This window comes from Anolis carolinensis, chromosome 2 (genome assembly GCF_035594765.1).
Source record: "Anolis carolinensis isolate JA03-04 chromosome 2, rAnoCar3.1.pri, whole genome shotgun sequence".
In the NCBI taxonomy this organism is placed as follows: Eukaryota; Metazoa; Chordata; class Lepidosauria; order Squamata; family Dactyloidae; genus Anolis; species Anolis carolinensis.
In genome coordinates, this window is record NC_085842.1 from 94,008,363 (window position 1) to 94,022,136 (window position 13,774).

The 13,774-nt window shown below is 43.4% G+C and overlaps 1 protein-coding gene across 2 annotated transcripts in view; it reads left to right on the top strand.

Annotated features, from left to right (window-relative positions):
- Window positions 1-13,774, top strand: part of gemin5 (gem nuclear organelle associated protein 5) — a 55,634-nt gene that overhangs the window by 15,360 nt on the left and 26,500 nt on the right. For both annotated transcript variants that reach the window (XM_062970240.1, XM_008114787.3), the window contains exons 11-14: window positions 2,667-2,803; window positions 3,397-3,470; window positions 4,546-4,727; window positions 11,571-11,710. In XM_062970240.1, the coding sequence (XP_062826310.1) occupies window positions 2,667-2,803; window positions 3,397-3,470; window positions 4,546-4,727; window positions 11,571-11,710 (533 nt within the window). The remainder of the gene's footprint in view (window positions 1-2,666; window positions 2,804-3,396; window positions 3,471-4,545; window positions 4,728-11,570; window positions 11,711-13,774) is intronic.

Sequence of the window (13,774 nt, forward strand, 5' to 3'; positions counted from 1 at the left end):
ATGGATGACATATCGTCTGGGATAATTTGCCAAAGGCTGGTCGCTGTGCTTGAGCTCTTCCTTCTGTCTACCTTTTTCAGACCTTCCTTCCTTCCTTCTTCCTTTCATTTCTTCCTTCCTTCTTTCCTTCCAGGGGTTTACTTGGGGAGGGATAATTTGTACCAGAGATAGGTAGGCCAAATTGGTTGCAGAGCACTATCAAACGGATTTGTGTCCAACTACAAACAGCTATGATATAAATATGATATAAATATAATAACTATGTATTTTGGTTTGTTTAACTTACACAACTCACCTTTGAATAGAAAACTATAGAAGAAGAATGTAAACACTAGCAGGAAAAAGATAAAGCATGCACATAGGAAATTAATCATTTTGGGGCAGTAAAAAATCTGATTTTAATAGCAGAGACTTTCTCACCTATTGCTTTTAAAGCAATCGTTTTTCTTTTTCTCTGCCACCCTGCAAATGAAACAGTGGCAAATCAGTACTTTTGTAGCCCATATCTTAGCCATATCAATTAAATCTTGAAGAATATGGTGTCCTTGCAGAGGCCAGAGGTATTGATCTGTGTAAAGAAAATGTTTGGTTTCTGAACAGAAGGTTTGATCTGCTGTTCATTTCAAAATCTTCTGTGTACAAGAATGGAATATGAATCAAGGTATAAATTCAAAGTGCCCAGAAGGTGGAACTGCACATTTTGCTAGCAATAATATGTTTCAGAATGCAGTGTTCAGTGTTTCATTCTTTTGTGTTATCTGGGCCTGCTGTGTTCAAAGGCAGCAGTCTTTGAATCTGAAAAAAAATCCATTTGGATTCCTGTTCCTTGCTAAGAATAACCCACATGGACTCCCTCTAAATGTCACCATGCAGCCAAGGAGGTCTTCTCATATGGTGAGAAATTATGCATCTGATTAATTCTTCTTCCTTAAATGATTTTGTTTAAATTGTACTATAGTGATGTTTCAAAGTCTAAATAAAAGGCCTTGGCTCCAACAGCTGAATCCCAAAATATTTCTGTATTTCAGACTGTTTTTAGCATTTATTTCCTTTTTTCCTCAAATCCATGTTGTGTACCTACAAAAAATGTCATATTTGATCTTTGAATAAATTTGCTTTTAGTCATATGCATACTACCAGTATAAGTTGCAAGGACCTCTGGCTTGATTCTTCACAGTCTCTGTAGCTCACACCTAGATTACTCTGCCCTTCCGTAGAACTAATTTGAAATGTGTTGAGAGGAGCAAATACTGTTTGGTGAGCATCTTGCACTGCCAGGCTCCATCTCGAGACTGGATTCTACTGTTCCTTTCTACCTGCTGTAGCAGTAGCTTGTTTAGAGACCTGTGGCCTTTCATGCCTCTGTGTAAACCTTTGTGCTCAGCAGAATTTCTTTCTGGTAATTCTTCTTTTTCTCTTTGTTCATCACTTTTTTCTTCCATTTCCCATGTTTTTTCTATTGCATTGCCATCATCTTCTTGATTTTTTGTAAAGCCAAGGAACTGATTACTTCCTGGCAGTACTTAGTGTGTAAAATCCAGATGCCCAGTTGTCACTTTATCTGTTTAGCTAAAACCTACATGATAGAAAAGGGCAAACATGGCTAAATGTTTACTAGTCATGCAATTAAGTTTGAATGCTTTCACCTTTTGGGTGCCATAAGTAGATCAGTCCTTGATAAGAAGTAGCACCCAATGCAACATATTGATGGGGTTTTTGTTCCAGAGCCCCTTTGTCTGTTGTCCTTTCTCATTCTGATTCTGAGACAGCAAAGACCCTGCTCCAGTACCATTCATAGGCTTCATTCCCAGAATTCCTCTATGCGCTTTATTGTCTTCAGTATCTGTACTCTGTCCTTTGATGCCATCCTCTGGAACCTAAGCCAAGCCATCTTTTTCTCAGATGAGTGATTCTGACTCAGATCATGATAAGAAAGAGGAAGAAAAGAGAAGAAAGAAATACAACTGAAAAAGGGGAAGTTAAAAGGAATATTACATTTCACTCTTTGCACATCATCTTACAGTACTTTCTTGTCACCCCCCTCCAAAAAATGGTTCTGCACAAATAACATAAAACTTTTTCATTGAAAGTTCTGCATTTTGCTATGCATCAAAGCTAGTTAAAGTTTTTGGGCATGTGTAAGGTTTAGGGTGAACAGCAAAACGTGTTTTGAAACAACTCTCCCCAACTCTTATGTCAAGAGATATGTGTCTTAAGATGCCTTTTGTAAAATTACCATAATCCCCTAAAGAGTGATACAGCCATATTTCTTGCTAATAAAACTCAGACTTCATAACTAAATACCTTGCAATTATGCTGTGCACTGCTGATTTTATCAAATATGCATCCTTTTAGAAAAATAGCCTCCGGTGGCCTAGAGAATAAAAGCCTTGTGACTTGAAGGTTGGGTTGCTGACCTGAAGGCTGCCAGGTTCGAATTCCACCCGGGGAGAGTGCGGATGAGCTCCCTCTATCAGCTCCAGCTCCATGCGGGGACATGAGAGAAGCCTCCCACAAGGACGGTAGAAACATCAAAACATCCGGGCATCCGCTGGGCAACGTCCTTGCAGACGGCCAATTCTCTCACTCCAGAAGCAACTCCAGTTGCTCCTGACACGAAAAAAAAAGAAAAATAACTGCTACTGTAATTTGTTGTTCTTTTCTAGGAGGTGATGGTGACAGGCCTTCTATGACTTTGTATAGTTGTGCAGGAGAAGGAATTGTCTTCCAGCACAACCCTTGGAAACTTAGCGGAGAAGCTCATGACATCAACAAACTCATCCGAGAAACTAATTCAGTCAAAGTTAGTATGAATTTAGGCCATGGATTAAAGTTACATGTTATAATTTCTGAATTGCAGCTGTGGCCATGAAACTTCTGACACTGATAGAGTGAATTGGTGTCATGGCACAGAATTTTTAGCTGCACTGGGCTGTGTGCGGTGCAAGTTTATAAGGAAATGAAAAGGCTAGGTGAGGATTAGAAATAAACTGCCATAAGGGAAAATAGAGTGGGATGCCAGGAAAATTGATCTAGAGGTGCAGTAGTTGGCAGGCTTTCCATAAGTAACTTGTGTACTAGTCTGGAAACAGAATGCTGGACTGTATAGGCCTCCAATCTGATCTAGCATGGTTCTTCATGTTCACATGGGTTTGCTTGATTTTTCAAGTGGAACATAGTAAGCACTGTCCTAAAATCAGAGATTTTAGAAAACAGTGGGTTTAATCGTGGAGTTCGAAGAACAATGTCATCTCAAATTTGCAACCTGTTTTATTTTTCTTACCAAAAAGAAATCATTAATGAAAGAAGCAGCATAATGTTTTTGAATTTTGCGTGGTTGCAATCCTAGAAGCTAGAACTGTTAAGATTTCATAGTTTTTGTCTGCTTTCTTGTAGCACAAATTACCAGCACATACAGAGATCAGTTGGAAACCAGGTGGCAGTATCTTGGCTATTGGTAATGAAGATGGGTATGTGCTAAAATTTAAAGTTGGTTCTAACTCAATATTTGTAGTAGATACAGAGGTTTTGGGGCAAAATGATGAGACTAGTATGTGAATTCTTAAAACTGCCTTTCCGACTTTGTTTTAATGTTAGCTGAGGATCTTTTGTTATTATCCATATAACAACAGCAGATAAAAGGTGTTTTTGGTAAATAACAGCAGGAGTGATTATTCACTGAAAGGAGAAATAATAAGAAATTGATTTGTAGATAGAATATTTCTTAATATTAGAAAATTTGAACTAAAAATAATGCTTCTTGGTGAGCCTTGGGCTTTCTCCTGTTTCTGCTATTCTTTCAGCCTGATTTTAAGATGGATTCGCAAAAGTTAAAACACCCATATGTTAACTATGGTTTGTTTGAACAAGCAGTGTTTGAGGTTCACCTGTTTCAAAGATCCTATAATTAAGATAAAGGTTTTGTCCATGCATCTTGTAGAACAAGCTGTAGTTAATCCAAACAAGATGTGAAAATGTTCAGATCTCCTGCATTCAGTAGGTAGCACACGAGCCTGAGGCCTACTGCAGCTGATTTCCTTGTGCTGTGATTCAGTGTGGTGAAGGGCAGGTGGAGTGGGTCTAGAGTCCATTTTCTGGCCCCTGTCAAAAAGGACAAAGAACAAAATTATGAACCAGCTAAATCATGGATCTGGTTGGAAAACTGTTCATAGAATCATAGAATTGAAAGCGACCACAAGGGCCATCCAGTTCAACCCCATTCTGCCATATTCTATGTAATATTTTGGACCAGGCTACCTTTCCCTAATAGTGGTATGTTGGAATGCTCTTGAACAAAGTTTTGTAGGGCTTTGTGATAACTAGCTTAACATTTTATGCTCATTTGCCTACAAAAGAAAAATCTTGAATACTAAGCATACTAAGCTTATTCTTTTTCAGATGCAGCAATGGGTGTATTTAGTAAGCAATTCGAATGTAGGATATCCTTAGGAGTCGGATACATTGTTTTGGGAGGATACATGACTTTTTTTTTTTTGCAACATGATATGCATTGTGAATTGATCAACTGATACTTCTATGTTTCAGATCAATTGAAATATTTAGAGCTCCTAACTTGAAGCTGTTGTGCACCATTCAGCAGCACCACAAACTCATCAATGCTATTCGCTGGCATCATGATCATGGAACACAGCCAGAAATGAGTTATATGATAGCTTCTGGCTCCAACAATGCTGTTATTTATGTGCATAATATCAAGAGTGTCATAGGTGACTATTCATTGCTCCTTTAAAACTTTCCAATCCATATACTCTAAACTATTTTTCTCCTACAGAGCTTTTTTATCTTCTCTGTAACTTGAAATGCCACAGGAGTGGGGTCTCTTTTCTCACACATACTTTTATTTGTTTGGGTAAAGATATATATGTGCAATTGCACAGATGTAATGCTATGAAAGAGTTAAGAAGGATGGTTTAGACATCTTAGCCTTTTTGAAATATCAAGTTTCCAGTGTAATGCAACAGGACTTAACTGTTTGTTAAATCTGAAACAGGTAGCTGCTTTGAGAGAACTGGTATTCTTTTAAAAGTGCTTAACAAAACAGAGGATTTGTATAGGAGAATGTAACAGTGTGTCAGGGCCCAGGCTGCAGAGCACCAATAACCATGCGCAGAGACCAGAATCTATCTAATATCTTTATTAAAGGAATATATAAAGTCAATAAAAACAGGTGAAGAATAAAGTTCAGAAGTAGACCTTTCAGGAAAGGTCAATTATAGTCCAGAAAAACAATGTCCAATATGTGATATTAGAGTCCAAAGTTATAATCCAATAACCGAAACACACACTTTGCCAAGCAAAGTGTGGGGAAATGACAAGGTCCTTTAGTCCAATGGAGCTTGACAACAAGGCTGGAAAAACAACTAGATTCTTGGCAAACAAGACTTGATACGAGGCAACAAGAAGCAAGAAACAAGAACAAGGTCCGTGGCGAGGTCCGGAGAACAAGGCAGGCTTGGAACTAGAACAAGGTCCGTGGCAAGGTCCGTGGAACAAGGCAGGCTTGGAACTTGGTCCTGGAAACAAGGAACTGGAGTAGCGTAGTCCACACACGATCTCACTCCTGAAGCTGACGAATTGACTCCGCAAGGATCTCCTTGCGGTAAAACGGCTATATAGGATCTTGTTTTCCCGCCAAGGAACACTTTCCCTGGGGAACAAGAAGTGAAACCCAAACTGTGTCCAGATGCATGACTCCTTAAGGTTTCCCAAGGGAAACAGGCTTAATCAGCTAATTGTCTGGCAGCGATTCTGGCGCTTCAGCGATTCGCCTCCCTAGCGCCTCTATCTCGATTATAATTATCCTTGCGAGAGAACGGGGGAGAATTCTGCCCAAGGCTTGTTTGGCTGACTTCTTGAGGGCAAACATCCTGCAGGTGCACTGGCTCCGATTCTGGCTGAATCGGTGGGAAACCCAAGTTTTCCTCTTTGTCTGCCACAATAGTATTAGGAACGGGACTACATGGCCCATGAGACATCACACAATCCCCCTCCTCAAGGCCCCTCTCCAAAATGGGCCCTCTTCCCGAGGTGCGGGGCCGCGGCTTGGCAGGGTAGGCCTGATGGAAGCGGCGGACTAAGTCGGGGGCATGGACTGTGGAAGCGTCTTCCCAAGAACGTTCTTCGGGGCCAAAACCCACCCAGTCAATGAGATACTGAAGGCGGCGGCGGTGGAAGCGAGAATCCAAAATGTCCTGAACCTCGAATTCTTCCTCCCCGTCCACCAAAACAGGGGTGGGGGCCGGACGGACTGCATCAGGGCGTATACCATCCGCCGGAAGGAGCAGGGAGCGATGAAACACTGGATGAATGCGCATAGAGCGCGGAAGTTGGAGTTTGAAAGTCACGGGGTTAAGTTGCGCCACCACTGGATAGGGACCAATGAAACGGGCATCTAGCTTCCGGCAGGGACGGTGGGAGGGCAAAAAGCGAGTGGACAGCAGAACCCGATCTCCTACCTTGATTTCGGGGCCCGGCTGGCGATGACTGTCAGCGTGGCATTTATAGTCCTCCTTGGCTTGGTCCAGTTGCTGGAGCAATAGTTGTTGCACCGCTGTGAGTTCTTGCAGCCAGTCCTCCGCTGCGGGGACTTCTGAGGTTTCAATGACAGAAGGAAAGAAACGGAATCCCTAGTTTGCAAAGAACGGGGTTTCTTTGGTTGAAGCCTGGACACCGTTGTTGTAGGCAAACTCTGACAAAAGTAATAGGGACGCCCAATTGTCCTGTTGATAGTTTACATAACAGCGAAGGTATTGTTCCAAAGTGGCATTGGTGCGCTCCGTTTGCCCATCTGTTTGGGGATGGTGAGCTGAAGATAAACGAGAGTCTATGCCCAGTAGTTGTTGCAGTGCCTTCCAGAATCGAGAGGTGAATTGAGATCCACGGTCAGTGACCAAACTCTTGGGCAATCCATGTAGCCGGAAAATATGTTGAAGGAATAAATCTGCAGTCTGTTTGGCCGTGGGAAGGCCATCACAAGGAATGAAATGGGCCAATTTGGTGAAAAGGTCCACCACCACTAGGATCGTGGTATATCCAAGGGAGGGTGGTAGGTCAGTGATAAAATCTGCAGAAATTATCTCCCATGGACGAGATGGAGTAGGAAGGGGATGCAGTAGCCCTGAGGGCTTCTCCCTTCTTATCTTGGAACGCTGGCATACCGGGCAGGTATTGACATATTTCTCCACATCCTTACAGATCTTGGGCCACCAGAAATCTCGTAGGATCAAATGCATGGTTTTGAAAAGTCCGAAATGTCCTGCTGGCTTGCAGTCATGATACAGATGAAGTGCCTTTTCTCTGCCTGGTCCTGGAGGGATGTAGACATGATTTCTGTAGCATAATAGCCCATCCTTAAGTGAGAAAGAAAAACGTAGTCCTTGGCGAATTTGATCTTGAGCCCAGGCATCCGCCTGTTGACTGGCTCTAATTTCTTGAGCACAAAGGGGTCCTGGAGTAGAGGGAGTTGGTTCAACTGAAGTGGATTTGGTGTTTCCCACTGTGAGCGTGGCAAAGTTTTCGGGCTGCAGCAATTGGGATTCGAAGGTCTCTCTGCGTCCTGCAGCATACTCTGGTTTCCGTGATAGAGCATCTGCTTGCTTGGTCTGAGCTGGGGTTACATAATGGATCTGGAAGTCAAAACGCTCAAAAAATAACGCCCAGCGCTGCTGCCTCTGATTTAGCTTGCGGGCAGTTCTTAGATGTTCCAAATTACGATGGTCAGTATGAACCTCAATGGGAAATTTGGCCCCTTCTAACCAATGTCTCCAATTTTCAAAGGCTGCCTTTATGGCCAAAAGTTCCTTTTCCCAAATAGTGTAATTTCTCTCTGGGGCTGTTAGTTGACGGGAGTAAAAGGCACAAGGATGAAGATGTTCTCCCACTGGTTGCATGAGTACAGCCCCAATTGCCACATCGGAGGCGTCAGCCTGCACAACAAAAGGGTTTTTTGGATCAGGGTGCTGTAGAATTGGCTGGGACGTGAATAACTTCTTTAGTTGCTGGAACCCTTTCTCTGCTTGCTCCGTCCAGCGGAAAGGCTGTTTTCCACGGATGCAGCTGGTGATTGGGTCAGACCAGCGGGCAAAGTCTGGAATGAATTTGCGGTAGTAGTTCGCGAACCCCAAGAAACGTTGCACTTCTTTCTTGTTGGTTGGCGCCCGCCATTCCAATACTGCTGAAACTTTTGCCGGGTCCATGGAGAGCCCTAGTGGCGAGACACGGTATCCCAGGAAGTCTACCTCTTGTAGATCAAAAGCGCATTTTTCCAACTTGGCATATAGTCCATGATCCCGCAATCGTTGTAACACCATTCTGACGTGTTTCTCATGCTCCGATTGTGATCTAGAAAACACCAAAAAATCGTCCAAGTAGATGATCAAGAACCGATCTAGATAGTCCTGGAAAATATCGTTGACAAAATGCTGGAACGTTGCGGGAGCTCCGGATAAACCGAAATTCATGACTAGGGACTCGAATAATCCGAATTTGGTCTGGAAGGCGGTTTTCCACTCGTCCCTCTCCCTGATGCGAACTAGATTGTAAGCCCCCCAGAGATCCAGCTTGGTGTAGACCTTGGCCCCTCGAAGCCGGTCTAATAGGTCCGAGATCAAAGGCAGGGGGTAGCGGTTCCGCTTCGTGATATTGTTCAATGCTCTATAGTCCACAACCAAACGTAGGTCTCCTGACTTCTTTTTCACAAACATCACCGGGGAGGCAGCTGGGTATTGATAGGGTCTGATGAACCCCTTGCGAAGATTTGACTCTATGAACTCCCTGAGAGCTTCTTGCTCTGGTTCTGTCAGGGAGTAGAGGTGTCCTCGTGGGATCGGGGCCCCTTCCACCAAGTCAATGGCACAGTCATAAGGTCTATGTGGTGGTAGTTTCTCGGCTTCCTTTTCATTGAAAACATCCCAAAAGTCTGAATATTTCTTGGGTAAGGTGATGATGGGCTCAGCGTCTGTGGCATGGCAGACCTTGGCTACTAGACAATGGTTTTGGCAATATTTTGAAGCAAACTGTAGTTCTCTGTTGGTCCAGGAGATGTTTGGGTCGTGGAGCGTCAGCCATGGAATTCCCAAAATCACAGGGAAGTGGGGCACCTCGGTAACAAAGAAGGAAATCTCTTCCATGTGTTCCCTTATCCACATCCTGGTGGGTTCAGTCCATTGACTTACTGGACCCGTCTTTAGGGGACGGCCATCGATAGCCTGCACCACCCGGGCGTTCTTGAAATCGTGATATTGTAATCCCAGAGAGTCGGCATACTCTCTATCGATGAAATTGTTTGTTGCTCCTGAGTCTATCATGGCATGGATCATGACGGGTCCTTTTTTCGCTGACCACAACGTGACCACTAGGAGAAATAGGACCCCGGTTTGCGGCTCTTGAGTGGGGTTCTTGACCGGGTTGGCGAGCCTCTCTACGCCCGGTCGCTGGCTTCCCCCGCCGGCTTTGCGCCAGCCGCCTCGGCCGTCTCCGTCCCCGCGGAGGACGCTGCCGCCAAGCGAGCGGCGGACTTTCTCTTGGCTGGACATTCTCTGGCGAAGTGGCCCCCGTTCCCGCAGTACCAACAGAGGTTTAAACATTGGCGGCGGGCCTTCTCGGCAACATCTAATCTGGGGCGCACATTGCCCAACTGCATCGGCTCCTCCTCGCTTCCTCTGGGGTATGGGGCTGGTGGTGGGGGTCTCCACACTGGACGTGGCTGAATACTGGCGGAAGTGGGAGGTTTCACTCCTGCTCTTCCACTCTGGCCTCGGAGCCACTGTTTTTTGTTGGCAAGCAGGACTTCGGCTCGTAAACATTGATTGACAAGTCTCTCAAGAGAGTTTGGAGGATCCACCTTGGAGATTTCTTCCTGCATCTCGATGTTGAGACCCTCACGAAACTGTCCTCTGAGGGCTATATCGTTCCAACCGGTGTTTTGGGCCAGCACTCGGAACTCGGCTATGTACTGGGACAACGGCCTGTCCCCTTGGAAAAGGTGCCGGAGTTTATGGCCGGCCGCCTCCACATTGTCCTCAATCCCCCATGTCGCCTTAAGGTGATTCAGGAAGTTTTGCGCAGAACTTAGGTGCATGGAGCCCGCATCAAACAGCGCCGTCGCCCAATTGGCCGCTGGCCCTTCTAGGAGACTGTAAATCCACGCCACCTTGATTTATTCTTGGGGAAACTCGGCTTGACGGGCTTCTATGTATGCCTGGCATTGGCGACGGAAAACATGAACCTTGGAGGCTTCTCCAGAAAACTTGGTTGGGAGCGCTAGACCAGGGAGCCGGATACCTCGTTCCTTCAAGCCCCGTATTTCTCCCTCCTGCGTATGGAGTGTATCACGGATTCTGTCCAATTCATCCTTGGAAATGGTGTAGCTGAGTGGTTGGGCTTCCGCCCCGGTTCCTTTAGACATCCTGGCCTAGGTTAATTGGTGCTTAGGTGGTGGAGTCAAACTGTCAGGACCCAGGCTGCAGAGCACCAATAACCATGCGCAGAGACCAGAATCTATCTAATATCTTTATTAAAGGAATATATAAAGTCAATAAAAACAGGTGAAGAATAAAGTTCAGAAGTAGACCTTTCAGGAAAGGTCAATTATAGTCCAGAAAAACAATGTCCAATATGTGATATTAGAGTCCAAAGTTATAATCCAATAACCGAAACACACACTTTGCCAAGCAAAGTGTGGGGAAATGACAAGGTCCTTTAGTCCAATGGAGCTTGACAACAAGGCTGGAAAAACAACTAGATTCTTGGCAAACAAGACTTGATACGAGGCAACAAGAAGCAAGAAACAAGAACAAGGTCCGTGGCGAGGTCCGGAGAACAAGGCAGGCTTGGAACTAGAACAAGGTCCGTGGCAAGGTCCGTGGAACAAGGCAGGCTTGGAACTTGGTCCTGGAAACAAGGAACTGGAGTAGCGTAGTCCACACACGATCTCACTCCTGAAGCTGACGAATTGACTCCGCAAGGATCTCCTTGCGGTAAAACGGCTATATAGGATCTTGTTTTCCCGCCAAGGAACACTTTCCCTGGGGAACAAGAAGTGAAACCCAAACTGTGTCCAGATGCATGACTCCTTAAGGTTTCCCAAGGGAAACAGGCTTAATCAGCTAATTGTCTGGCAGCGATTCTGGCGCTTCGGCGATTCGCCTCCCTAGCGCCTCTATCTCGATTATAATTATCCTTGCGAGAGAACGGGGGAGAATTCTGCCCAAGGCTTGTTTGGCTGACTTCTTGAGGGCAAACATCCTGCAGGTGCACTGGCTCCGATTCTGGCTGAATCGGTGGGAAACCCAAGTTTTCCTCTTCGTCTGCCACAATAGTACTAGGAACGGGACTACATGGCCCATGAGACATCACAAGTGGCTATTGTGATGGACATTTTCTGTCTGCCCAACCTTGTCTATGGTCCACTGTTCCATTATATCTCCATTGCATCTGTGTTCATGAAACTCAGGTTCCATAGCCAAACAAACTGTTGCATCTTCTGAAGTGATATACATTTAGTGTTTTTTTCCCTCTGGTTGCTTCTAACATAATCTATCTGTCTTTAGAGAACTCTCCAGAGAGGCCCATGACAATAACTGAGCCCTTTCGTACTCTTTCGGGACACACAGCTAAGATCACTAGCTTGTCTTGGAGTCCACATCATGATGGAAGACTGGTATCTGTTTGCTATGATGGCACTGCCCAGGTACAGATGTGAAATACCTGTAGTTCTCATATACTTTTTATTTCCATGGTTGCCATCCATAAAACAGATAAAGGATTTAAGAATCTCTTTTCTTGAAAAAAAATCTTAGATCCTATCCAGAGGTACATTTGGCTACAGAATTCATACACAGGATTAAATATATAAGGTGGCATTGACTAACACTGTCACTTTTGAGTTCAACATTTTTCAGCCAACTGCGGCTTGCTATTTTCAGACCATTGCATTTTGCTATTGGTGTGCATCTTGTCCTACACAGTGTGACAAGAAATTGCCTCTCCCCAAAGATGGAAGGGCAACAAGTAATTCTCACTTGGTTCTGTTCAAGAAAAACTAATTGAAGATACATACATCATGAGAAGCAGGGATGACAAGACCTTCAGCATACATAACACCAGGGGTCCCCAAACTAAGGCCCGGGGGCCGGATGCGGCCCTCCAAGGTCATTTACCTGGCCCCCGCCCTCAGTTTTATAATATAATATTTTTATATCATTTTAAATAATATAATATATTGTATATACAGTAGAATCTCACTTATCCAATGTAAACGGGCCAGCAGAACGTTGGATAAGCAAATATGTTGGATAATAAGGAGAGATTAAGGAAAAGCCTATTAAACATCAAATTAGGTTATGATTTTACAAATGAAGCACCAAAACATCATGTTAGACAACAAATTTGATAGAAAACGTAGTTCAATACGCAGTAAGGTTATGTTGTGATTACTATATTTACGTATTTAACACCAAAATATCATGATATATTAAAAACATTGACTGCAAAAATGTGTTGGATAATCCAGAACGTTGGATAAGCAAGTGTTGGATAAGTGAGACTCTACTGTACATATAATATTGATAATAATATAATGTTATACAATATAATACTAATAATACCATATAATAATATTAATTATATGATTTACTAGCTGTGCACGGCCACGCGTTGCTGTGGCGAAGTCTGGTGGTATGGGAAATAAAGTATTGAGGAATTGGTGGTAGTTAAGGTAAAGAGTAAAGGTTTTCCCCTGACGGAGCTTAGCCTTCTAACTGGCAGCAATTGGATAAAAACAATTATTCCTCTCCCTCTAATTAGGACTTTATTTTTCTTTTCTTTTTGTTGTATGAACATAGAGGCATGGATGACGGGTTGTGCTGCCAAGTTTAGTGTTTCTGGGATGTGTAGTTTTGTTGTTTTGTCCTGGGCTGAAATTTCATTACCCTTTTATATATATATATTGTTTTTATTCGGGCTTGGCCCCATATAAGCCACCCTGTGTCCCCTTTGGGGAGATAGAGGCAGGGTATAAAAATAAAAGTTATTATTATTATTATTATTATTAAAATCAGATAATCTGTATTTTATAGGCAGTGTGGAAAAAGCCTAAGTGAGGCCTAAGTCTGCCTGTCCCTTGGGCTGAGTGGGTTGCTAGGAGACCAAGTGGGCGGAGCTTAGCCTTCTAACTGGCAGCAATTGGATAAAAACAATTATTCCTCTCCCTCTAATTAGGACTTCATTTTTGTTTTCTTTTTGTTGTATGAACGTAGAGGCATGGATGAGGGGTTGTGCTGCCAAGTTTAGTGTTTCTGGAATGGGTAGTTTTGTTGTTTTGTCCTAGGCCGAAATGTCATTACCCTTTTATATATATAGATATTACATATAATATTACAGTATAGTGGTATAGTTCAATATAGTAATATATAATGCTTATATTGTGCTATGCTAATAATATAATATATTGTATGTACATACAGCTGCTCTGAGTCCCCTTCGGGGTGAGAAGGGCGGGATATAAATGTAATAAATAAATGTAGTAAATGAATAAATAAATAATTTTAGACTTAGGCTCGCCCAAATCTGAAATGACTTGAAGGCACACAACAACAACAACAACAATCCTAATTAACTTGACTATCTCATTGGCCAGAAGCAGGCCCACACTTCCCATTGAAATCCTGATAGGTTTATGTTGGTTACAATTGTTTTCATTTTTAAATATTGTATTGTACTTTCATTGTGTGCATAGGAATTTGTTCGGTTTTTT